The 27615-nt window shown below is 36.5% G+C and overlaps 2 protein-coding genes across 5 annotated transcripts in view; both read right to left on the minus strand.

The window, feature by feature from the left end:
- nf1a (neurofibromin 1a) overlaps nucleotides 1-17920 on the minus strand; it is an 87269-nt gene extending 69349 nt beyond the window's left edge. For all 4 annotated transcript variants that reach the window (XM_084418165.1, XM_084418166.1, XM_084418168.1 and 1 more), the window contains exons 1-11: nucleotides 17604-17920; nucleotides 9429-9572; nucleotides 8142-8225; nucleotides 5557-5747; nucleotides 5194-5300; nucleotides 4927-4994; nucleotides 4724-4799; nucleotides 4458-4615; nucleotides 2845-3018; nucleotides 2605-2733; nucleotides 956-1030 (exon numbers count right to left, since the gene is read on the minus strand). In XM_084418165.1, coding sequence (XP_084274291.1) covers nucleotides 956-1030; nucleotides 2605-2733; nucleotides 2845-3018; nucleotides 4458-4615; nucleotides 4724-4799; nucleotides 4927-4994; nucleotides 5194-5300; nucleotides 5557-5747; nucleotides 8142-8225; nucleotides 9429-9572; nucleotides 17604-17663 — 1266 coding nt within the window. In that variant the 5' untranslated portion in view covers nucleotides 17664-17920. The remainder of the gene's footprint in view (nucleotides 1-955; nucleotides 1031-2604; nucleotides 2734-2844; nucleotides 3019-4457; nucleotides 4616-4723; nucleotides 4800-4926; nucleotides 4995-5193; nucleotides 5301-5556; nucleotides 5748-8141; nucleotides 8226-9428; nucleotides 9573-17603) is intronic.
- Nucleotides 17921-20505: 2585 nt separating this feature from the next.
- Nucleotides 20506-26771, minus strand: LOC311297202 (galectin-9-like). Its single transcript, XM_084419400.1, has 7 exons — nucleotides 26621-26771; nucleotides 26311-26399; nucleotides 25996-26200; nucleotides 22659-22778; nucleotides 22439-22527; nucleotides 22167-22323; nucleotides 20506-20777 (listed from the first exon to the last, which is right to left on the minus strand). Exons 1-7 carry the CDS (start codon nucleotides 26654-26656, stop codon nucleotides 20631-20633), a joined length of 843 nt encoding a protein of 280 aa, XP_084275526.1. The 5' UTR covers nucleotides 26657-26771; the 3' UTR covers nucleotides 20506-20630.
- Between the last annotated feature and the right edge of the window lie 844 nt (nucleotides 26772-27615).

A 27615-nucleotide genomic window follows, 5' to 3' on the forward strand; every position in this document is an offset into this window, starting at 1 on the left:
ACATAAACCCATAATAAATGTCATATTTATTCGTGCCCTTCCTGTCTTAACAGTTAGGAAATAATATACTGTAATAAAGTTATCAAAGTTATATGCAGTCTGCACTGCATAAACTATAAATTAAATAGTTAATCCTTATTAAAGCTACAAAAGTTATTTAGTCAACAGCAGTGAGTCATTTTCTCTGTTCCCTTTGTTCTTTAACTTTACTGACAGGAAGCTTTATTGGCTGCTGTCCCTTTAAGAGCAGACAGACACGCGGATCTCACCGTTTATATATATGGATCTCACACGCGCGCCTCATTCTCTCGCAACTCTTCGTTCATTTTAGACTTTATATAAATCATTTAAGACTGCTCTTATGAGGATAATCGACAAAACTGACATTTTGGGATTGTTATTGTTAGTTCAAGCGCGAAAGAGAACTGGATTCTGGCGCCCTGTCTATGCATTGTGTGTGTGTGTGTCACATAAAGACATTCACAGACAGCGCTTTCTCTTTTGTCTTGCCGCGCTTGAAATGTTTAAAAGCATTTAAATGAATAAGAGCGTGATCATATAATGTAAAGCTAGCCAACGGATGGCAGAAAAGACGGATGCTGCGTTAATTGCGTTAAATATTTTAACACGTTAAACCAGACAAAAATTATTCGCATGCGTTAACGCGTTAACGTTGACAGCACTAATATATATATATATATATATACTTATAAAAATGTATACTTTGGGCTTAAATGGCAATTGAAAATTTGATCACAAATTACATAAATTTTTTCATTTACATATTTAAATATTATAATAATAATTTACATAATATTTAAAATTACTTTTGCATCATCTAACAGTAAACTTTTACTTATGCTGTTGGAAATTGTCAACTCTCATTACAAATGAATGACTTTAGAGCACCGCAAATCATGGTCAATGTGAACGGCCATAAAGAAATCATACTTACATTGGTGATAATTTTGTGCAGGGAGTTGACCAGGACGAAATGGAAGGTAGGAGGAGAAGTCGAGGCCAGACATACCTAGTAAAGAAATGAATTTTATAAAAAAATATCTCTGTGAAAATATTACAACATAGATGTGGCAATGATTTTACAACAAACCATCGAGAAAATCATGCACCTTGAGTATAGCTGTTACCGAACTCGGTACTTTTAATGGCACCGACCGAACCTACAGAGTACCGATTCACATGAAATCAATCAGTGCCAAATTTCGGTATTTAAATACGAATCCTGCATGTTCTGCGTGTCTCTGTGTGAATGAGTGGCGCAGACGCACGGTTTCATTTACCACACACACACTGAAGCACGCGTGACACTCGCTGTGTTTTTCAGCCTCTGCAGTCTCACTATATGAGAACATGAATGCATTTCCAGACAGAGGCGCTCTCACAGCCACAGAAGTTCATCAGCATTACAGCTTCATTTAAGAAAAACTATCGTTATATCATTAACACACGGAAACTCAAAAGGTCTTCACCACAACCCGTCAAAATAAAAGTTTGGTTTAACTTGATATATTAGGGTTGTACAGTAGAACTTAGATATCTCAATTTAATAATAATACTAACACTAATAATAATAAATTAATTTAAGGAATAATCACACTTTTTCTTCTCATTTTAATAGTATAAAGCTCAGTTGTGCCGTATGTTGTTTGACAAAAAAGTTTAATTTCAGATAAAAGATCAATTAAATTAATGTTTTATGTCTTCATTTGATTACTAGAAAATTCACAACACAGAATTTGTGGAAAACAAAACATTTCATACAATGGTTGTTTTTATTAATATTCAAGCATCACAGTCAATGGCAGAAAGCGACCAAAGTAGCTCTGGCATAATGTCAATAACACTTCTACAAATGACTTAGTGTCTTTACAGTTATTGAGGTAAACATGCCTAAATTACCGAAAAAAGGTACCGGTAACTGAAATCTGAACGGTACCCAACCCTATTTCCATCCACCTATTTTTATGCCCATTTTGGGATTTCGCATTAAAAATATGCTGGATGGAAACTATAAATGATAAAATTGCGCATCAAAACATGCACAGAATTGATCATTCTGAAATGCCTGAGACAAAGTCTGTCATCAAAATGATTTGGTATAATGAACCGTCTCCCACGATTGTGCTCCCAAAAACCTGGCATGATGTGGCATCTGAACGCAAGAAAACATGATAGCATTTATTGCGTTTCGCCTGCATGCTCTGGGGCGCAAGCCATTTATGATATAGGAAAAAAAGAGCCACAGTGGCTTCTCCAATTGCAGCAACTTCTATTTTTATTTTAGATATTTTGCGCCAATCTTGGTCTCTTGAACACCTGGGATGGAAATGCTGCTTTATCCGCAAATGTTTTACGCGATTTTTGTGCATAAGTTAAATTCACAACTTTGAATGGAAACATATCTACAGAAATTTGACATTTTCAGCTTAATAATTTTTAGGTTTGTACTGTTAAAATAATTGTTGATTAGCTGAATACGGTGTGATAGTAATAATATAAAATCTTGGGTTAGTGATTGTCTCTTATTTGCTATAATTGCCTTGAAACATGCTGAATGCTATAACATTCAGTAACTGAGCTTACCTTAAAATGCTGGTTGTTTCGAGGATTGACACGATAACATGACACAAAGCAGTCGATCATCAAATCCACATCGGCGCTCTGGCAGCCCGCACCCCTCGAAAACGGTTTAGTTGGGTTAAAAAGAAGACCCTGAGAGAAAAGAGAGCAAAGTTACACACAACAAGCAAAACAGAAACGAACATTTAATTTCCTTCAGACTTCAATTGCTCTGTACTTCACTGAGAAAGTGGTCCTTCTTACCTTAAGGTCCATGACGATGGACTGAACTAGGAGAAAGATTACGGAATTGTCCTCCCAGTTGATGTAGGTGCAGGCTTTACAAAGTTTGACACATGCAACGGCCGCACTCTCAGTCAACTGTCTGCTGCCGCTGTGTTGTCCCAGAGCCTTCCGTAGACTTTCAACAAATGACTTCTGTTGAAGACAACAAAACAGCTAGATTTGTCTGCAAAGCATTTGCAGGGTGTCTACAGATATGAACAAGTTAAATTTAAGACTTTTTAAGACCTTTTTAATGCCACTTTGAATGAAATTTAAGACCAAACCTGTGATGGAAATACACATTATATTACATGCGTATATATTAGGGGTGTAACGGTTCACAAAATTCACGGTTCAGGTCGATACGATACACTTGTGTCATGGTTCGGTTCGGTACGTTTTTGATACAGCATAAAGAAATAAATGCCAGAGAAATTTCCTTGATTTACATTTTTTATTCTTTTTTATATTAAAGCTAACATCATAAAGTATGATTTTTATTTTTTATTTTTTTTACTTTGAGCAATTCTAGAGCTATAATTGACTCTTCTTAGGAGCATATACTGTAAAACAAAACAGCTCCTTGGAAAAAATGAAATCTCATATTGTAGTAATTATAAACAACGGTTTATTTTAGTTCAGATTAACATTTGAGGGCAGCAATTGTATTCATAATGTCAAAATAAAACCGACGTGTTACTTGAAGGCATTATAGCCCTACTATTCCTGCCAAACGTCCATGGTTGCAGATAGTGTTTCTACAGTAAATCCATGGTGAATGTTGCTGATCTGTGGACACTGGATAGTTCATTCATGGCACAATGTTTCTTCCTGGTTTCCACGTCAGCGCTGTTTGATCCGTTAATAACGGAGAAATGTGAATGCTTCTCACTAGATCTCGCAGCGATGATATTACTACTGTCAGTTCTGTTCTGTGGCGAATTCAAATGCTTTCTTTACTGCATCTCTTATTAGCGCTGTGTAGTAACAGTGTCGCATGATCACGATCGGCTCGCGCTGCACTGGTCCAAACTGATAAACGGTCCTTCAACCACACAATAACGAGCAGTTTCGTTCCGCTTGCATTTTACGTTTGCCATTTGATGTTGGGCAATGTTGTGGTCGCGCATTATGAGCGCGCTTGCCACGCGCAACGCGCCTACATTTGAAATAACGAAACAGCGTTACCAGAAAAAGCCTACATTATCATTATCAATAGCTGTTTATGTAATAAAATCTGAATCATTCTCGCGATTCGATGCTTCACTGGTTATTTTACGGACATTAGGTCCGTTCAGACTGGAGAAATTTTAGCGGTAACGTGACCAGAAATATTTAAGACCTATCGAATCTGAATTTAAGACATTTTAATACTTTTTAAGGCCTTTTATTAGGAAAACTTTATTTAAGACATTTTAAGACTTTTTAAGGACCCGCGGCCACCCTGATTTGTATACACAAAATATTTGTCTGTCATTGCTTACATTGCTCAACTGCTACATAAAAGACTTTTGGATCAAAAGGAGTGGACTCAAATGATAAAACACCGAGTAGGAATAGCAGTCTGTGTAATTCACTGTGTGAACTCTGACCTTGTTAGCTTTCTCCTCCCCCCCTACTTCTTTGGTGATGCTCTGAGTGATCTCTGGACAGAGGATGAGGAGGATGATCTGTAACGGCCACACAGCAGCCTTTCTCTTTGCGCTCTCTGCAAAACTGTCTACCAGGTCGAACAGTCTTTCTGCACAGTCTGCATACACAGAAACGGACAGTTTAACCTCTGTCACAACTAAACATGGACTTCATCAAACAATCTAGTAAAGAAGTCAGTTAGGATATGAATTATTGTGCCACTCACCGGCCATGTCAGTCTGGGGTCTCTGATAAAGCATAGTGAACTCATCAGGATAGTGTTCAACCCAGTTCCAGAAGGCCTGACACAAACATATCAGATATATTTACTATTATTACCTTGCATATGATGAGAACTATTAAAGAAAAGAAAATATATATGTATATATAGGTGTTTTAATCTATTGTACTGTTTACAAAAGCACATACCTTTTCCAAACTGCTGATTACTGCAAGCTGGGCTGGCTTTTTCAAAGATTTGAATTTAAGTACTGTTTCTAAAGGGAATATACAGGAAGTTATCAAGCAATACAAGACTATACATTTATTTAAATCACTGCCTTTGTGGTTTAATACTTGCACTGTGCCATATTGTGATTCTAATTTTAACTGTGCAGCCCTAAATTACCCATAAAATTAGTCATCCATAATACATTTTCAGAATACTGAGGTAGAACAAAATATAGCATGATTTACCTTGCAGCAGTCTCTTTAACTTGGAGCAGTCTACATTGATGTACTGGATAAGCTCAATGTCATGGACATCCACTGTGTCCTCTGTACAAACTGTTAGCTCCTGCAACCTATGTGAAGACATTGGTACATTAACCTTAATAATTAATGATGACTTTAAATGGTTAATTAGTAGCTAACTATGCAAAACCCAGCCCAACATTCATACAAATCACAAAGACTTATATTGGACTTATAATAGGCTTACAATGTTTACAATAAGCAAGTTTTATTAGTCATTATGCAGGTATTTTTGGGGCTGATTCACACATTGAAAGCGGTCCTAGAACAAAGCCCTGTGGATCCCCCAGTGTGTTAGAGAGGTACCTGGTGGAGATACGACTGAAGACAGCATTGAAGTTGTTGCAGCTGAGAGAGAAGAGCACGGCAGAGGCGGAGCTGCGCAGCTGAGCGGCGTGCTGCTGGCCCTCACGGTACGAGTGCAGGAAGTGACAGATTTCAGGCAGCAACTGTTTTACCAACATGGCCTCATCCAGCCTCAGGCAGTCCTTGGGTTGCTGATGATGCACACAAACACACAGTATACCGTTTTATTTATTTTCTCTTTTTTACTGTGTGCATCTACTGTGTTTTAAATGATAATTCTTATTGTGTACATTATTTTACTGCTGTGGTGTCTGCTGTTTTTGTAAAACACAAACAAGCATAAAAATAAGCGTTGTCCATAGGTGGCTAAAATTTGTCAAAATGAGAAGAATGACTTATAAAAGTAGTAAGCAAGCTGAAAACCGGACTAAAACTACAGCGAGTTGAAAGCACTTCAGGATCAGCAGCAAGCAGGAAAGGGGGAAGAGAATAGAAATGAAATCCAATAACAAAGCACCCAACTAACACATTAGTGGATCAATGCACTGCACGGATTCTGGGTCAAGCTGAACTCCCTAAATGTGTGACAATAATGGCGGAGGGGAAGTTCTGTGCTTTCGGGGGCAAAAAAATCATGTCTGCCAAAACAAGTTAATGAAAAAAATTCATAGTTGTCTTGAAGGTTCTTCGATTTTAGTAAAAGAATTGAATCCTGAACAGCAGTAAACTGTATTTTCTCTAAGTATAAGTCCCCATCTCAATGACAAAAGGAAATGACAAAAAGAATTTTGTAAAAACAAAACCAAACGCACAGGACATAGAACAGCTGTGCAGCATCTGGTTAAGCGAAAATTCATAATCTATACAGGAAAGTCCAGACGATCTCAAGACAAGGAAACACCTGCAAATGTAATAATGTCCCGACAGGGCCGGGCTCCGAGCTCTCTGTCTGGGAGTAAAAGATTTAATTGTTTTACCAGAACTCCCAAAGTTTCTAAGACTAAAAGTTCATGAACAATCAAAAAACATTTCTGGACTTGATAAATAAAAGTATTTTAAAATGTCTTACTGAGCCCAAACAACTGTTCTAGTGTATCTAGCTTTAATTATACCATGGCATGGTTGAAAACTTTATTCTGGCTAGCTGACAGTTGAGATTCCAAGATGTTGATTCATTTTCTATAACCATGCGGCAATGAAGCAGTTCCTGTTTCACCACATTCAGTTTATTTCGTAGAGCTATACAGAGATAGTAAAAGAAAAAGACAGATATTGGTCAAGAAAAAACGATAAAAAGGACGATATATATATATATATATATATATATATATATATATATATATAGATAGATAGTACCAGTCAAAAGTTTGGAAACGTTACTATTTTTAATGTTTTTGAAAGAAGTCTCTTATGCTCATCAAGCCTGCAGTTAAAAAAAAAAAAAAAAAAAACAGTAATATTATGAAATATTATTACAATTTAAAATAATGGTTCTCTTTTTTAATATACTTTAAAATGTAATTTATTTTTGTGATGCAAAGCTGAATTTTCATCAGCAAGTACTCCAGTCTTTGGTGTCTTATGATCCTTCAGAAATCATTCTAATATGATGATTTGATACTCAGTTATTATCAATGATGGAAACAGTTGTGCTGTTTAATATATTTTTTTATAACCTGAGATTCTTTGATGAATAAAAAGTTAAAAAGAACTGTATTTATTTAGAATAGAAATCTTTTGTAACAATATACACTACCGTTCAAAAGTTTGGGAACAATAACAATTTTTTTAAAAAGAAATTAGTACTTTAATTCAACAAGGATGCGTTAAATTGATAAAAGGTGATGGTAACGATTTATATTGTTAGAAATGTTTTTATTTTGAATAAATGCTGTTTTTATGAATAAATGCTGTTAACGTTTTACTCATCAATGAATCCTGAAAAAAGTATTCCAAAAAAATATATTAAACAGCACAACTGTTTCCATCATTGATAATAACTGAGTATCAAATCATCATATTAGAATGATTTCTGAAGGATCATAAGACACCAAAGACTGGAGTACTTGCTGATGAAAATTCAGCTTTGCATCACAAAAATAAATTACATTTTAAAATATATTAAAAAAGAGAACCATTATTTTAAATTGTAATAATATTTCATAATATTACTGTTTTTTTTTGGGTTTTTTTTTAACTGCAGGCTTGATGAGCATAAGAGACTTCTTTCAAAAACATAAAAAATAGTAATGTTTCCAAACTTTTGACTGGTACTATATATATATATATATATATATATATATATATATTTTTTTTTTTTTTTTTTTTATCAGAATTTCTTTCTTTTTTTACCGAAAATGTATTTCAATATCTGTAAAAATCTATGGAAGTCTTTAAGTTGATACAGGTCAGGGTGTGGACAAGCAATAATAGAAAAATTTGATTGTAAAGCAATTTTGCATAGCATTCAGATATAAAGTTGAAACCAAAGAGTGGGACAATGCTGTTAAAAGGCAGGACATAGGATAGACAAAACAAGCGAAAGGTCGGACAAAGTTGACTCTGGAATAGGACGAGCTACTCACCCCTGCCAGACACTTCTCCAGTGTGTCCAGGATAATCAGCTGGGAGAGGTAGAGGTTTTTTTCGGCAGCTTCGCCGAAGATCCGCTATGAATGAGAAACAGAGAGAAATGTGATATTAGCTCTGTTCCAAAATCTAGAGAGCTACCTCTCTTGAATAGAGAAAATATGCACTTAACCTTTTCACAGGCATTTTGTTTTAATAGTTAGACAGATATCGTGATGTAGCATTATAGGATTGTCTAGCAATATATTGATTATTGCAGAATTGCTGTAACGTGATATTATCGGTATCGTGAGCCATGTATCATGTATAGGGTTGACACCCGGCCGGGTAAAATACAGAATCGTCCCTTATTTAAAGGCAAAATTATACATGACATGTATTGATGATTTTACATAAACCCACACATAGTTGAATAAACAAATAAGGATTTTGCAGTGTGGATAATACTAATAGTAATTATAATGAAATCAATTTCAAAAGTAGTAGTAGAGAAGCTCATTTTCACGTGATTACATGTTAGCGTCTTTGTTTCCATAGTGACGAGTCTAGAGAACATGCGACTTAAAGCAGCATGCCGTGAAAGACAAATCCGTGCTTTTAAAGGTATAGGCCTATTGTTTTTTTGTTACTTTGGATAATCTCTTAATATAATATTCCATACATTGTCAGAGCTTGGTAGACAGGTAACTATTATATTTGTAAATGTTATAAGACAGATTAATTAATAGATTATAATTAATGTTATTTATTAATTTATTATTAATATTAATCATATATATGCATAATAAATGATGATCCCATTTGTCATGCACAATTTATGGCAATAAAAAAAAAGGTTTAAAAAGTGCTACATTATTTAAATAAAAATGAGACAAATAATTACATAATAATCTAGTCAATTTAAGTAGTAAATAAATAAAAAAATGTTAAAAATATCCTATCCATGCAGAATTGTCAAAAACATGATTACTGGTTCAGTAATCCCTAACATACTGAAGAGTTTTTTTTATATATAAATAAATAAAATAATCAAATATATAAAATGTGTTCTGTTGCAAGCTCACATACTTGATCTCATGTTTTCTCGTGGATTCAAGTTGTCATGTTGAAATAATCAGTTCCATGCCATTGACACATTTTTATTTATTTCATTTTATTATTTATTTATTTATTTAGCTTGTGTATGGGTGTCCCTTATTTTGCCTCACTGAAGGTGGAAACCCTAATCGTGTATGGTATTGTATTGTGAGGTACCCCGTGATTCCCACCCCTAGTGGACTTACCATGTTGTTCACATTTTTGAGGATGTTGGTCAGGCCATTGATGACGAGGGCAAATTTGTACTTGGAGATGTTGATCAAACATTCTTTGTTGTGCTCTGTGCTCACTTTGGTGTGGGTGCTTTGCTGTCCTGTTTTAATAGGGAGCTGTGAACGAGAGACAGACAGAAAAAGAAAAAGAAAGTGATTAAAACCAACAAACTTTCAAAAGCATCCAAAAAATGCTATCATAGCCTCGACTAACGGTCAACTGCTTATAGGTTTTTCAATGTGTGATGCTGATATCTAGACCAGAGAGCAGGGCAGCAGAAAATGCTGATTTATACATTAGCACAGAAATTGGGGTTGACAAGATCTTTTTAAATGTCTTTGAAAGAATGATCTTATGCTCACAAAGACTGCACCGATGTGCTCAAAAATCTATTAAAACTAATATTATTACAATTCAAAATAATTACAACTTTGAAAATGTAATTTATTCATTCATTACTTTAGTGTCACATGATCCTTCAGTAATCATTATAATACGCTAATTTGCTGCTCAAGAAACATTTATTATTATTATCAGTGCTGTTAATACTTTTGTGGAAACTGTAATAAATTTTTTCAGGACACTTTGATGAATAAAAAAAAAGTTCAAAAACATTTATTTGAAAATTATATTTTTATTACAATGATAAAGGTTTTAGTCACTTTTGATCAATTTAATGTGTCCTTGCCAAAAAAAAATCTTATTTTTTCAAAATCTACTAATACAAATGACAATTAAAGTCACTGAAAAAAATCAATCAAAAGCACAAATATATAATATAGGCTAACCATTGTATTTACAGTTTTATGAAAGGAAGCTAAGATGATAGAGGACCCATGGGTCTGGTTAACAGGTGTGAATGTTGGGTTCCTGTGGCTCATGCTTTCAAAGGCTCTGTTACGGCTTTATTGAGAGCACTGGGTGGAGAACAGCTTGTAACATGTGGGACGCACAGACTGCAGAACGAGAGGTCGCACAGTCTTAAATTTGACACACCCAGCCCTGAGAGAACATCCAAGCCCTTAAAGCACCAACCCACCCATCCTGAGTCTAAAGTCTCAAACTTTAGGTGTTAAAACAAAGCGCCTCCAGCTCTCCAGACTTCCGTCCTGTGCCGCACACCTGCGGGCCAGCACATCTGCTCTTGTTCTCTCCAACACACACAAGCAGTTAAAGTCTGTGCAGTGGGAGTGTTGAAAGCACACATGGTCTGGCCGTCTTAATGAAGCGTATGTGGAGTGAGGGGGCGGGGGCCTCTCCCCCCTCTAAGCGTTCCCTGATGAGGAATTGGTCTTCACTGTTTCCGAGTACTATGGCTCTTCTCTGGATCAAAAGAACTTTGACTGCGCTAGAATTTATACAGCTTGCGAACAACTCACAAACGCCAACTAACTGCTCTGATATATTGATCTGTGCTGTTTTCTTGGCAAAACAAGTTTGAACCAAGTTTGCAACATGTCCCAGCCCTGTCCTGCCCTCTTCTCACCATCATTTCAAATCTTTCCTCTACTTTGTATCCAATGATGAGATGAAAAGGAAAGAAAAAGTTCCCATAAAAATCCATTAAAACATCTGCACACACTCGACGTTTCATAAAATGAAGGTTGAACCACTGTAGTCACATGGGCAATTCTAACCATGCCTTCACTACCTTTCTGGGCCTTGAAAGTGGCAGAAAGCTCTCGGATTTAATCAAAAATATAGTGTTCTGAAGATGAACGAAGGTCTTACGAGTTTGGAACGTTATGAGGGTGAGTAATTAATGACACTTTTTTTTTTTTTGTGAACTAACCCTTTAAGCAGCACTACAACGGTTTTCATGAGCATCCAATTAGCATATTAGAATGATATCTGAAGGATCATGTGACACTGAAGACACTGTAAATACAGCTTTGATCACAGGAATAAGTTACATTTTAAAATATATTCAAATATAAAACTTTTAATTTTAATTATATTTCATAATATTACTGCTTTACTATATTTTTGATAGAATACATGAAGGCTAGCTGAGCATTTAAGACTTTTTCCAAAAATTGTCTTTCTGACCCCAAACAGCAGTCAAGTAAATTCATCACCAACAAAACCACAGCAAATACACAGTGAATATTCTATATAATCACACAATAAAGCCCAGGAGCACACCACCAACAGTGCCAACTTAACTAGTACACATTTAGCAGACTAGGCGGTAATAGTCTGTTTTCTTAAGCAGCACACTTAGCATCGCCTACAAATGTGTCAAAGTAGTCCAAGCAAGATTAAACCTTTTTCAAATCTGACATTTCAACAAATCGTAGCTGTTAATCTGCTTTAGGTAAGCAGGCCTATATTTGTGGTGCAAGGCAGCAAGGAACTATTGGTTGCACCGTTTAGATTCAGATTGTTTTATTTAGTGCCATGTCAGCATTCAAAGCTATTTTCATGGCAAAAATTCAATTACAAAAATACAAATATCATATAAATATAATAAAACCCAAACAAACAAAAACAGCAAGTCATATTAGGCTATACAAGATTTTTATTTTATTTACATTTGATTAAAAAAAAATCCAAAACCTGCAGGCATAATCTTCCTAAATAAGTCCTTAAGTGAGGTAACTTCATAAAAGAGCATTCTACGTTGCACTGTTTAAGTGGTGTGACAATTGCAATGGCCAGCGTGACAGGCGGCATGTCAGAAAAACTCTGAGAAACCCTTAGGATCCCTCCTTCTTTCCGGCCCACTACTGTGTGGCCCTAAGAGAAAAGCGCGTGGCTGGAAATGAAAGTCTCAAGACCGGAGAAGAACCCAGCGCACACACCGTCTGTACACGCATAAGATACACGCACTCTTCACAGCATGCATAGCCCAGCCCTATTGACATCCATTTTAATGCAGGATGCCGATGGACAGTGAGCACTTTGTTTCCCAGGAATGGTTTAAAATTCCAGAAAAGTCAGGAACCAATCGCTTCCCTTATGTGCACTTTGGCAGAGCAGGACGTGCTCATGTGCGCTATGGAGAGTGGACGGTATATGAACAGAAAACACAAAGACAATTAAAAATATGATCAGATAAATCGACTTTACAGTTTAATGAAACTTTCATGGGCCACTATTCAAGAAAAATATGACTTTTCACCCCTGTCACATCAGTTGGAAGGGTCTTCTTGGCTAATCTTTTCAAAACTGCAGGAAAATATGCACCTATGTTTGACCATTTAGTCTTTTTCCTGGATATTGCCACGATATGACCAAATCTACTCGAATGTTAAAAGGATAGTTCACCCAAATGTAAAAATATTCTCATCATTTATCACCCCCATGTCGTTCCAAACCTGTTTGACTTAATTTCTTCGGTGAAACACAAACAAAAGAACACATTCTTGAGAATGTTGGAATCCAAACAACATTGGACCTCATTGGCTTATGGCTTTCATTCATTATTTCATTCAAGTCATACAGGTTTGGAACAACATGAAGGTTAGGTGAGTACATGATGACAAATCTTTATCCCTTTAAAGTTTTTGGATTTTTTTGTATGAATATGTTAGCCTTACTATCTATAAGCTAGTGTGCTCCAAACCAATGACAAAATTCACATTTAGAAGATAGAAGCATTCAAAGCTTAGCTTACAGTCTCTCACTTCTGCCAATATGGATCAATGATTTTGATGACATCACTCTGCAGCTTCTCATTAGATTTTCTGTCCAATCAAATGCTCTCTAGAATCTAAAGCATCCCGCCCCCTATGCTATAAATAGACGCTGAAGCTGTGGCTAAAATCGGTCAATTGCTCACACTTTTACTATTAGAAACATAGAGGTACATAGAAAATTCCACATTTCTATACAGGGGATCGGGAACGATTTAGAAAGAGTAAATATGCTTTCCATTGGGGAGAATGACGTCTGGTTTGACGTTAGTGTCACGCCGGTCCAGAGACATGATAGCAGAGTGGATCTTAAGCCCTGTTTATGCTTTCGTCTGGCTCCGCAACGCGAGTCTCCGCAGACTGCGCGCGCACCTCCCCAAACGGACGAGGTGTTTATACTCTACGCGCTCGCTGTTGTACTATTCTGTGAAACGACAGGGGGCGACTCAAGTAATTGTCCTCTTAACCATCAGGAATCAACGGTGAGAAGAATAAAGGTCCACACGTGACAATGTTTATTTTAGTACATCACCACCAATACCACACTACAAAAAGAGTCGTGTAAAATCGAGTAAACCCTGAGATTATTACTTGTGACATTAGAACACATTAGAACATTTCATTAAAGGTCCCGTTCTATGTGATCCCATGTTTCAAACTTTAGTTAGTGTGTAATGTTGTTGTTAGAGTATAAATAATATCTGTAAAATGATAAAGCTCAAAGTTCAATGCCAAGCGAGATATTTTATTTAACAGAAGTTGACTACAAAAAACGACTGGATTGGACTACACCCCTCTACATCCTGCTTTAATGATGTCACTAGAACCGTAACCTCCGCCCACAGGAACACAGGCATATTGATGGCGAAATGTCAACAGACGTGGTTGATGTTTATCTATAATCGGATACCGCAAAAGTTTAATTCGAAGTTGTTAGTTTGCTCTGTCCATTTCACCACGGACTGTTTTTCTAACCTGGAATAATATCAAGCAGACTTCTCTCAGCGTTTCATACTGACGAAGGGGACTATTTCAACTATATTCCAGCAAGCGGTAAGTAGTGATTTAATATGGAAGTAGCGATCACTCTTCACATCGTTCGTTTCTCTTAGTAGGGTGAAAATAATCTTACTTAAACTGTGATTAATATACAGAAAGCGATCAAAGAACAATCCCTTTCCAATCGCCCAAGCTATCAATCACACAGCGCGAGTTTATCTGGACACTTGCCAAAACTCGTTATGAAATCAATGACGCTGTTACACTGCACAACGAAGCTCTTACTGTATTTATATGCCTCATGTTTGCATTGGTGAAATCATTAGTGATAGTGCAGAAACTGCGTTGCAATGATAAGATCTTTCACGCGATCAACAGACTGTCATCTGCTCAGTGCTCATCACTGCAACCTTTTATGTGATGGTAATAGATCTAAATACTTAAAAAACTTCTCATGATTCGTTAATCCAGATAGCTGTAATAGTAAAAACGTATAATAGCTGTAATAGTAAAAGTTTTCCAGATAGTTCCACATGTAATGCCAGATATTTCATATGCAAGCATGTCAGCCAATCACAGCAGAGGGCGTTTACACTGAAGTCTCACAGCAGACACGCCCCTTCAAACAGAGTGTTCAAACCAGGGAATGAAATCAGGCTAGGAAATATGCCTTTTATTTCTAAATTATAACAATTTTTGATCTAAAAAACATACTAACATTATAAGGGCACCCCTGGAAACATTATAAAATAATAAAAATAATCCATGGAATGGGACCTTTAAGTTTCGTGGACATTTTATAAAACATGGACCTTTATTTTTATTAAAATGGCTTATGTTTGCTATAGGCTCATTTTGTAAATGTAAGCAACTAATTTAAGACGCACAAACTGGGTGCCGGTGCGGTGAGACGTCCTTGGCCAGATTCGGCTCGAAGTCGTGCATCTTCGGATGCGGAGCCGCGCGCGCTGTGCAAAAAAAGCTGTGCACACCGCCAAGCGAAATGGGGTCTTGCGCACCCAACGATGTATACATCGATGTATATAATACAATGCTGTATTTTAAAGTGATATGGGTTAAATTAAGAGGAGAGACAGTTAGAGGTAAGGAGGAAACTGCGGCTTTACTGAACTCAACGGCTTCTGGGCGAGCGGTGATATAAATGAAACGCTATTGGCTGTTTAAAAAAAGGGGAGGAGCTGTTTGATATGTCCCATCCTGTCTGCCTGTTTCAGTGGAAATTATGCCAACACATTGAATAATGCTGCGCGTTTCAAGGCACTTTAGTGGACATTTACATATTTTATGAAAAAAACAAATGAACAGAAACTACCCAACAACATCACATCGAAATTTTCTCTTAAATTAAATTAGCATCCAAGAGAAAAAAATACATCCAAACAAGTGTCATCTTGATTCAGGTAAAAGCTTTTCAAAATCTCTCAAACCGGCATCTATGTAGAACACAATGCCTCATCAACCTCTCATTCCTGACTCAGAGCTTTCCCCAGAGAGAGGACAGATTAGTTTTCCATGACCATGCAATGGCATCTGTGAGGTCATTGTTTCAAGGTGCTCTTTGCATTCATACAGCTGCTGACAAGGCAATAACCACCACTGAGAACTTGCCTATTGCAAGCAAGAAGAAGCCACACATCACTGATGATCAGCTTAAACAATCGATCCTTGTGTTATCCGGTAGTTTCCATTCAGGAATCCTGCAACTTATAATCTGCTTGTAATTGCAATTGTGTTGAGCAGCTGTCATTCAAATCATGAGAACATACAGAGGAGCGCATTACGCTTCCACCAAACAAGTGCCTTAAGCTCTCTAATTTAAAATGAACTACACCGGCTTAGCGATAAAACAGGCTAAACTCCTTTTTACACTTTCATTAAACTGTTATGAGCCCCTAATCTGCAGCATGAGAAGCCAAACCCTGTGAAAAGCCTCTAAACTTGAGAATAACAAGAACACCCTTGGGGACAAAAAAACATTACATTTTAGTGTACTTTCAAAAAGAGTACTTATTATGGAAATAATATACTTTAAATGATACTTACGTGCAAAGTGAATGCAATGTTTTTGGACAATAAAATGCATTTTATTTGCATTTAATTAAATACATGTTATTGACATTTGATTAGAAACTTATATAGTCTTTGAAATACAAACAAGAATTTTTGATAAACTAAAATTTAACGTTATATCTATTGAAACTTGTATGTCATGACTCAAGCATTTAAATACACTTGTATTACACATTTGTAATGACGGCGTTGCAATTTAGTCTATTTAAAATATATTTACTTTAAATGTATAATTGAATAACACTACAATTGAGTACTTTACATGTATTTTAGTATGTTGGTCAACACATCAGACTAAGTGTACTTTAAAGCGTAACAAAAGATTATTAAAACTTTTTTTATACTTTATTTTACATGATTAGATTTGCACTCTAAGTGTGTTAAGAGGTGAAATCTTTTTGAATCGTTAATGGCCTTGTATGTCATTAATATCATATTGTCTTCTAGTAATAACTAAAAAAAAATTACTTTTAAGATTTGAAGTATACACTACAAGTGAACATTTAATACTACAACTAAGCACACTTTTTCAGGAACAAAACAACAGCTATGAGCAAAGTCAGAGGAATGCATGCACATCAAAACACTAAAAGAAGCTTAAAATGCCCTGCTATTTAGTATAGACATTTAATAAAGGCGTTTTAGTATGTTTTCGTTCTCTTAATTGTCCCAATAGTAGAAAAAAAATATTCTAGAAGACTGATCTGACTGGAGCCTTCAACCCATGCCAGTAGTGTGCATCATTATAAAGCCATTATTTTTCAAAACTGCTGTTCATTTCATTAGTTGTCAAACTTTTTTTATTAGGAAAAAAAAACCTTTAAGGTTCTATATAGCAGAATCCACAGACATACAATCATATTAAATCCATGATATATTACTTATGCTCAAGTTCCTGTCAAAAACCCTGTGCTGTCATTGCCACTTCAGGCTGATAAAACGCGTTATTCTGCATTCAACACCGTGTTAAAGTTTCTGACAACTTTCAAAAACAAAGCATTGTTAAATGACATGATTATTTTGCTCAAGTTTGATTTAAACGTGTCTGTGTGAACAGGACTGTGGGTTCCTGTAAGGCTGCTCTATGCAATCTCATCTCTCTGTATGTCAACAAGCACGGAGGGAGTCTGATTCCTTTTGTTTATATTTAGCCAGTGCGCGCGAGCGACTCAGCTGAACATTCATCAAATCAATCACGACCCTACTACCCAATATTTGGCTTTTGCTGCCAAATGCAACACATCAGGCCTGAATCAAGACATTCACGTATTGTATTTGGACAGTGCAAGCCCAAAACCTCCAACCTCACATCTTCAACACAAACAACGCGTACACAAGCATAGGCACCAAGCATTTCATCGTTTGCATGCTCGCTTTTTGGCCTCGAAATGTCAAATCCCCCAGCAGTGTTTTCTTTACCTGCTCGTCGAATCTATTAATGATGGCCTGGACCCATTCCACGGGCTTGTGCGCCGCCATGCTCAGGCGGATGCGCGCGCCGCTATGTCTCCTATCAATCACTTTTGCGATCCCGATTCCTGCTCCCGAATCGCCCCGGGTGCACCAAATACCCCCTAAACCGCTCCGCAAAATAATCAAGGAGGAGAATAGAGGAGGAGGTGGAGGGAGGAGGGGGGTTTGGTTTAGTTTTTCACTTCAAGCATACTCCACCACGCCGCCATGACACACCACCGGAAGTTTGAATCCTCCTCTCTCTCCCTGGTTTCAGTCTGGGTGGCTGCGCATGCGCATAAATGACATTGAAGAACTGGACCATTGCAAGAGGAATGGGCAAGTGGTGATGTAGTTTTACTCGTGATCTATCTATCTATCTATCTATCTGTCTGTCTGTCTGTCTATCTATCTATCTATCTATCTATCTATCTATCTATCTATCTATCTATCTGTCTGTCTGTCTGTCTGTCTGTCTTTCTATCTATATATCATCTGTCTGTCTGTCTGTCTGTCTGTCTGTCTGTCTGTCTGTCTGTATCTATCGTCTGTCTGTATGTCTACAGTAACTTATCAACTAATAAAGTTTGGCATTTCTGGTAAATGAAGTAAACAAGTTTTTTTTTTAGTTCTTAAATGTGTCGTTATGTATGATACTCAGTAAAAGACAGTAGGCCTACTATTGTGATGTGTTCATTATTCAAGCATAACGCAGAGGGTATTCTGATTCAATCATAAAATAAAAAATTCATGTGTGTTTTTCTTGACATAATAAACCAAAGCTTCTTCATATTCATTATTAATAATTACAATGAGCAACCATCTTGCAGGAGTTTTGATATTTTAAAACTTTTAAACATGTGGTTTTATACTAACAAAATCAATGATCAATGCTAATAGGCCTATGCAAATTAATTTTCAAGAATCAGATTAGGCTACTTTTTTCTTTAGGCTAAAAAAAAAGAGACAGACCATTAAATTAAATAACAGAAAATCTATTGTATTTCACTATTGCTTCGTATCTCACTATAGCCTGGAACTTTATTGTTTTTTTAAATGATGAATGAAGCAGACCTCTGCTGCCACCTTGAGATGAATCTAAATAGAACGTCAACAGAGAGCAGTAGATTCAGCGGCAGCCTTATAATCACCAGAGGGCGTATGTTGAAATGTTTTTTGGAACAATATAACTTTTGAACAATATATACATTTTTTAAGACTCAGATCCCACAAGGCACCATGTGTTATGTAGCCTAGTGCAAATTATCAAATTTATTTTTAGGAATAACATGATTTTTATATAATTTTCTGCATTTCTCGTTCTAATTCTATTTGCAATTCCAAACACTTCCTATTGGCTGAAAATAACTTTTAATTGGAACTCTTAGTCTTTTCTGATTATAAATCCCTTATTCCCTTACTTATGAAGTGAATTATCATATTGTTCACTTGCTCTTAAAAATCACACCATGAACATTTTTTTGTGGTTATTTTAATTATTTATTCAGTTGCATAGAAGTGAATATAATCATTACACAACATGACAGCCAAGCAAATTTATGTTTTCTTCTAACCCAACAGCATTAGAGGAACCGATGTTAAAGGTGCTGTAAGCAATTTCAGCCATTCTGCTACGAAATGCATGGATGGATAAAATGTATTTTATGCAGTACCTTTTCCATTTTTATTACAGTATTCTCATATACTGGATTAATAATATGAGGAGTATAGTAGCATGTTATTCTTGCGATTTTTTTAGGACACTTATTTCAGTGAAATCAGTCTGGGAGTTCAGACATCTGCATCTGAAAAAAATTTGCTTACTGCACCTGTAAATTTCACAATAATTAAAGGTATAGCGGAGGATCTTTCCGATTTTAGATAAGACCCACCCTCTCCACTTTTTGAATAAGTTTGATTGATTCACCAGAATGATTGACAATTAGGAGGACCAATAGTATACACTATCCACCCGGAAGTAAAAAAATCCTCCGCTATACCTTTAAAGGTCACATTGACCCTCTGATATGAATGCTGCTGAGCAGATCTCTAAATGTAGATATATTTAGCAGAGTGCAAAAGTGATTGGTATGTAGTTAGAAAGCATGTGTATGCAGTGCTGGGTAACTGACTACATGTAATCTGGATTACAGAATTAGATCCAATAATGAGATGTAAATGAGGTACTTGTAATTAAATTATATTCTATTTTAAAATACTCGTAATCAGACTACAGCATTTTTTTTATTGATTACGTGATTACGTGTTTTTCTCACAATGGCAATACATTTATTTGATTGTCCCTAATACTACTTTTATTATCTTTTAAATGTTCCATCCTAAAAAAGCCTACTGCTTATATTCAGAAGGTCTTCCAGGTTTGTGGAATTGATTGCACACACAGCCACTAGTCATGTGACTGTCACTGAAAACTGAGAGCCACACAGCAGTTGATCACTGCATTTCCAGAAATCACTCACTTTTAATAAGTGTTTTCTTAACATTGCATGTCTAATCTGCTCCTGGCGAACACATTCATTATTATTTGAATTATCACTCAGTGAGTCATTTAACCATGTATTATTGTCTCTGGAAGGCTTTTGACTTTCAAACACATTAAAATGTGCAAATTCATGTCATTTCATATTTACATGCAATGCATGGATTCCCCAATTGTTTGTCAGCTGAACCTCTTTGACCTAATATATTTACTTGAAGTATACGCCCTTAGACTTTAAGTTAATAAGTTTGGTCAGTAATAAAAATAAGTCAATAATAATAATAATAAATAATAGAATTCATGGTTTTCTGATGTTGGTTAATGGTCACATGACATGCAGGTAAACAAATAAAATATTTCATCTTTTTTAGTGTTTTGTGGAAGTAATGGACTACAATTTTGTAAATAATCTACCCAGCACTGTATATTTAAAGCATATGATAACTCATTAGGGGAAGTTGTAAATACGCACTTCCAATAAACCTGGATCCTTGTTAGGTTTTCACAAAAAACAGTTGTATGTCTCCAAAAAATTCAAAGACATCAATGTCCTCCAGTTGAGCAAAGCGATGCTTGTAAGTGTGTGCTTCCTGGCCATTCACAAACACAGTGAACTGCTCTTTATTCCAGGAGATGTTGACCTGTAACACATGTACAAAACTGACAGTAAGATGCTGTATTTTGTACACAAACTTATACTTTTAACTCTAAAAGGGAGAGCTCACCTAAAAATGAGAATTCTGTCATCATTTACTCACTCAAAATTTAAATAATGAGTAAATACATCATCAATTCTTTTTCCAAAAAGTGTTATTGTCTTACACTGATTTACTATAGTAAGCCTATTGTAAGTGTTTATTTTAGTTGTAGCTGGTTTTCACCGGAAATGTCATAGCCTACACGGCACTCGCCCGTGTGTGTCTTGTCATATCCGTAAATAGAGAAAAGTTGCTCCGGCTACGTCATCTGATGGTTAGTAAAAAAAAAACTAAAAAAAACGAAGCAGCCAAAAGTTATGAAGGAGCCACCACACACTCCATAGATAGTTTCAATGTTATATGTGCACAATTAAAAGCCCAACGTGTGTGTGTGTGTGTGTGTGTGTGTGTGTGTGTGTGTGTGTGTGTGTGTGTGTGTGTGTGTGTGTGTGTGAGTGTATGTTGAATTTCTCCCTTTGATAATTTAATTTACCCATTAAAGTTAATAAATGCCAGTTTGAAATAAAATAATTTAATATGATGTAATAGAGGAATAATGTAGCCTACATGTATGACTAACAGAGCTCATGGCAAGTATTTTGCCTGAAATAATTAGTTTTCTTTATATTACTTGAAAGACTTAATAGGGTTCGAAAATTATAACCATAGATTCCAACCCTAGATTCCAACTAGCAAAGCGAATCGCTCACATGATTGGATGTAAAGTGAGGCTTCGTTTGTCATCGATGATCACGTGGTGATTGTGCTGTGTGCTCGATACGTGCCTCACAGATTCAGTGTCAGTAACATCACTACCTCCTGGGAATCACCCGTAAAAAAAAACTAAACAAAAAAACAAACCCTGCTGATCTTGTGAAGGGAAATTTCATTATAGTTGTTATAGCTGTGCTGGAATTCATTTTTAGTTGCTACAGTGACGTCTTCAGAGAGTCAGATGGAGATATTTTCCATCTAAACTGGTTAAACATAGCCAATTAAGCCTAGTGTTTAATGAGCTGTATGGTAACCATATTCTTCCGCATAGTCATGCAGAGCCGAAGCACAACCTAAATAATGTGTTCTTCCGCTGAATGCATGCAGTTTTGTTTTTTAACCGCTAGAGTTAAAAAGTTACATTTAATTAAAACTAAATCCATAGAATGATCCCATGATGGGGAACCCCTAAAAGGTTCTATATATGAAACGCCTGACAGAACCCTTTAAGGTTCTATATAGAACCTTTTCTTCTAGAAGTGACAGACACTTCAGATTTGAATCAAACATGAGTCATTGGATTTGAATAGAAACAGTTCTATAAGAATGTATGCCTACCTGAAAGAGTTGATCTTTTTTAAAAGGCATAGCTCCACACTTTTCTTCTGCTCCCCACTTCCCATTCTCAAAGGTATTGCGGACAACCACATCCTCCTCAAAAAGGGATTTGTAGTGAAGTGCAACCCCATATCTGTGACGGAGATTGAACACCACCCTAATGAAGAATGGAACAGAAGAGTGGATATGTTGCCGTAAACATAAACATATATAAAAACATTTACATACAGTTTATGTATTTTATTCTCTTGAAACAAAGGATTTTATGTCACATTTTAGAGTCAGGGTTAGGACGTCCATAAATGACAATGTCTTTGCCGGGCTGTAGTCCACCATTGATCACGGCTTTGTATGGGACCACCTGATGGCACAAAAAATTATAAAAGGGTAAAAGGACTTTTATAAAAATTGTTTAATATAGAAAAATAAAGGGGTCAACAATAAAAGTGACAGGCCAGTATGGTATATAGTGGTAGCATTTTCTATTCTCACCACAGGATCCTGGTAGGCAATGAAATCCAGATCCATCATTTTTTCCACTTTGATTGTGTCCACTCTAGTGAAGGGAATACGGTGTTTATAGTCCGCAAAGTCTTTCCCGTTGACAGTTATCTATGGAGAACCATTGTATAATAAGCAAAATGGTAGTTAGGTGGTGGACTAGATAAGGCTTCTCTTGCCTATATAAAGTTAACCTTTTTGAATGCAAAAGACCTAATTACTTTGAATAAGATTTATTTATTATTTTTTTTTCTCAAAACAATAGACTGTTAGTTTAGTACGGTTCTCTGAACAATTAGTGTCTTGTTCACACCAGATTCGAAATTCTGTTCAAACTGCACACAATCTGGAATGTGTAAAAAAAAAAAGGTACAATTTCTATTTGCACAATAACTAAATTTGGCTGGCTGATCAAAACTGATGTGTGATTCTCAGTGAAACTCATACTCTTCTAAACATCTTTGATGATTGAGTCATCACATGTGAAATGATCCATTCAATTGTCATACCTACATGTTCATTCCATAAATATCTAGAACTATCTATGTTTATGGTGTCTACTAAATGAGCTGCCAAAGTAAATAAATGTACAATCTTAACCAGTCAACAGATTAAGTTTCCATGGAGCTTGCCTGAAAGTCATTTTATGGCAATTTTCTATGTCAGTGTCAACAATATATACACTGCTCAAAAAAATTAAGGGAACACTTAAACAACACAATGTAACTCCAAGTCAATCACACTTCTGTGAAATTAAACTGTCCACTTAGGAAGCAACACTGATTGACAATCAATTTCACATGCTGTTGTGCGAATGGAATAGACGACCGGTGGAAATTATAGGCAATTAGCAAGACACCCCCAATAAAGGAGTGGTTCTGCAGGTGGTGACCACAGACCACTTCTCAGTTCCTATGCTTTCTGGCTGATGTTTTGGTCACTTTTGAATGCTGGCGGTGCTTTCACTCTAGTGGTAGCATGAGATGGAGTCTACAACCCACACAAGTGGCTCAGGTAGTGCAGCTCATCCAGAATGGCACATCAATGCGAGCTGTGGCAAGAAGGTTTGCTGTGTCTGTCAGGATAGTGTCCAGAGCATGGAGGCGCTACCAGGAGACAGGCCAGTACATCAGGAGACGTGGAGGAGGCCGTAGGAGGGCAACAACCCAGCTGCAGGACCGCTACTTCCGCCTTTGTGCAAGGAGGAGCAGGAGGAACACTGCCAGAGCCCTGCAAAATGACCTCCAGTAGGCCACAAATGTGCATGTGTCTGCTCAAACGGTCAGAAACAGACTCCATGAGGGTGGTATGAGGGCCCGACGTCCACAGGTGGGGGTTGTGCTTACAGCCCAACACCGTGCAGGACGTTTGGCATTTGCCAGAGAACACCAAGATTGGCAAATTCGCCACTGGCGCCCTGTGCTCTTCACAGATGAAAGCAGGCAGCAGAACGTTGTCCATGGCGTCTCCAGACTCTGTCACGTCTGTCACATGTGCTCAGCGTGAACCTGCTTTCATCTGTGAAGATGAGCAGAGGGCGTCGGGCCCTCATACCACCCTCATGGAGTCTGTTTCTGACCGTTTGAGCAGACACATGCACATTTGTGGCCTACTGGAGGTCATTTTGCAGGGCTCTGGCAGTGTTCCTCCTGCTCCTCCTTGCACAAAGGCGGAGGTAGCGGTCCTGCTGCTGGGTTGTTGCCCTCCTACGGCCTCCTCCACGTCTCCTGATGTACTGGCCTGTCTCCTGGTAGCGCCCCCATGCTCTGGACACTATCCTGACAGACACAGCAAACCTTCTTGCCACAGCTCGCATTGATGTGCCATCCTGGATGAGCTGCACTACCTGAGCCACTTGTGTGGGTTGTAGACTCCGTCTCATGCTACCACTAGAGTGAAAGCACCGCCAGCATTCAAAAGTGACCAAAACATCAACCAGAAAGCATAGGAACTGAGAAGTGGTCTGTGGTCACCACCTGCAGAACCACTCCTTTATTGGGGGTGTCTTGCTAATTGCCTGTAATTTCCACCGGTCGTCTATTCCATTCACACAACAGCATGTGAAATTGATTGTCATTCAGTGTTGCTTCCTAAGTGGACAGTTTAATTTCACAGAAGTGTGATTGACTTGGAGTTACATTGTGTTGTTTAAGTGTTCCCTTAGTTTTTTTGAGCAGTGTATATACATACATATATATTTGGGGTCAGTAAGATTTTTAATGTTTTTAAAACAAGTATCTTCTGCTCACCAAGGCTGCATTTATTTGATTAAAAATACAAACAAAAACAGTAATATTGTGAAATATTATTCCAATTTAAAACAGCTGTTTTCTATGTGAATATACAGTGAAGTGTAATTTATTCTTGTGATCAAAGCTGAATTTTCAGCATCATTACTCCAGTCTTCATTGTCACATGATCCTTCAGAAATCATTATGATGATTTGATGCTCAAGAAACATTTATGATTATTATCAATGTTGAAAACAGTTATTTACATTTTTATTTCATGATGCTATGATGAATAGAAAGTTCAAAAGAACAGCATTTATCTGAAATCCAAAGCTTTTGTAACATTAAACACTACCGTTCAAAAGTTTGGGGTCAGTAAGAATTTTAATTGTAATTTTGGCTGAAATAAATAAAATAAATCAATACTTTTATTCATCAAGGATGAGTTAAACGGATCAAAAGATACAGTAAAGACCTTTATAATAGAAAATATTCTATTTTAAATAATTAATTTTCTTAATTAATTTTAAATAATACTTTTTTTTAATTAATAGAGTAAAATAATACTCTTCTAAACATCTTTGATGATTGAGTCATCACATGTGAAATGATCCATTCAATTGTCATACCTACATGTTCATTCCATAAATATCTATAACTATCTATGTGTTTATGGTGTCTACTAAATGAGCTGCAAAAGTAAATAAATTTACAATCTTAACCAGTCAACAAATTAAGTTTCCATATACATGCCTGAATGTAATTTTATGGCAATTTTCTCTTCACTAATTTTCATTATGTCAGTGTCAACAATATATACATAAAACATTTCCAGGATTGACTGCCATGGTAAAAAACATTTAAACATTTTGACTGGTATTTAGATGATTAAAAACACATCTATTTCGGTTGGCAAATTAACTGCCACAATAGGTTTTGAAGCATGAAATGAATGTTTTAGGTGAGTTACTACATTTTGAAAACATGTAATAGAGTTGTGATGTCCCACAAAACAGTCTCACCCAAAAGCCAAAGCAATTGCGAAAACTGGCTATGATCAAGTGGTGAATAAAAGATGTCATACAGACTATGTATACCTTGTATGTCTCCTTGGTGACAAGGATCTGGAGGATGAATGGTTGGTCACTGAGTAAGAAAGAGTCTGACTTGCATTCTTCTGTACCCCAGCTACAGTTCTGGAAAGTGTTCAACACTACAGTTGCAAGGCCCTCATAGCGTGGGTTAAAGTGCAGAGCAACATCAGCATTGCACTGAGAACCACACTGAAGGTTCACATGAAATCTGCACAACACAGAATGAAAACTGTATACAAAACTATCAATGCCACTCTAATATTGCTGTAAATATAATAAAAACATTAAGATTAACTTGTCCTTTAAAATATGATTTACCTGCCAGCCTTTGGCAAAATCCTTCCAACTACGACAATGCTCTTCCCTTCCTGCAAGCCTCCCAGGAGTGAACCAGTGAATGGGATTTTCTGTGTTGGAGATGTACATACAGTAAGAATATTTATGCGTTTGTGTTTTGAAGACTAATAAAAGTTATTAATTTGACAAGATGGCCCTAAACGTTGCTGCATGCCTCAATCTCTAAAATAGCTATTTCTGAGTGCAAGTGTTTCAAAGTAATCCCTATGCCAATTTTTTTGTGTGTATATGAATCATTTTAGAGTCATTTTATATTAAAAATGTCACTTACTGAGTTGCAAAAAAGCTGTTGCAGAGAAACTGCCATCCTGCCAATTCGTACTTCTCTTTAGTCTCAAAGCGAATCTTCGGCTGGGTACCAAGACTGGAGCACCAAGGATGATCAAGCCTGATGTTGAGAAGCCTAAATATAGCTGTGATATTAAGCCTGCCAATAAATGATATGTAGGTTATACATACAGGCAGCTAAAATGCAAATCAGAAAGGAAGGCAGATAACACTAGGAACACAAGGAAAAGCAAGAGAGTCACAAAAGAGACATTGGTGAATATCTAAGTGATACAGTGGAATATTTGTGTTTCTGGATAGATAGACCTGGAAAGTCCCAGGAATATTTTTTTACCAGGCATCTGAAATGCAAACCAGAATAAAGGGATAACACTACTCCAGAGACAATCAAATAGGCTACGGGTAAAACATTTAAATTTGAGTGGTGTTGGTGTAACAGTGATAAAGAACATGACATGATAATATGATCAAGGAAAATTATATCTGTGGAATATTTGTGTTTATGGACAGATAGACCAACCTGGAAATTCACTGAAAACATTGCCTGCCAAACAGCTAAAATGCAACCAGGGTAAGAGCAGATCAAATTTAAATTGTGGAAACTTAAATTACCATAGACCTCAGAGTCATGAAAATAAGATTAAGTATATAAAAATTCTGCCTCGAATGTTCTGAAAAGGACTAAAAGTTGCCATCTCAATAAACAATTTGGGAATCTTCTATTAGTTTTGGTTCTCAGAGCATTTGCAAAATAGAGCCTTGAAGGGTTTGCGCATGACAATTAAGAATGCTGGCCTAACATCTAAATTCCAGGAACATGTCTGTATCAATAATCAGTAAGATTGATTTCTTCATTAACGTGTTAATTTTCTGGAACATTCATCTATCTCTGTACCACAAACAGAAAAGCTCTGTTTCTCCACTATTTTTCCATTATCTTACCATTCTTTCTGGCAGCAAACTCGATACATTGAGATC

This window comes from Rutilus rutilus (assembly GCF_951802725.1).
Source record: "Rutilus rutilus genome assembly, chromosome: 9".
Lineage (NCBI taxonomy): Eukaryota > Metazoa > Chordata > Actinopteri > Cypriniformes > Leuciscidae > Rutilus > Rutilus rutilus.

Excerpts from the sequence above, each read along its gene's own strand:
- LOC311297202 (XM_084419400.1), bottom strand. The coding sequence starts at position 26,656 with ATGGCAGTTTCTCTGCAACAGCTTTTTTGCAACTCA. Across the intron at positions 26,400-26,620 it reads AACAGCTTTTTTGCAACTCA|AAAATCCCATTCACTGGTTC; the intron begins GTAAGTGACATT and ends TCTCCAACACAG. Across the intron at positions 22,779-25,995 it reads TCACCAAGGAGACATACAAG|ATAACTGTCAACGGGAAAGA; the intron begins GTATACATAGTC and ends GGTTCTCCATAG.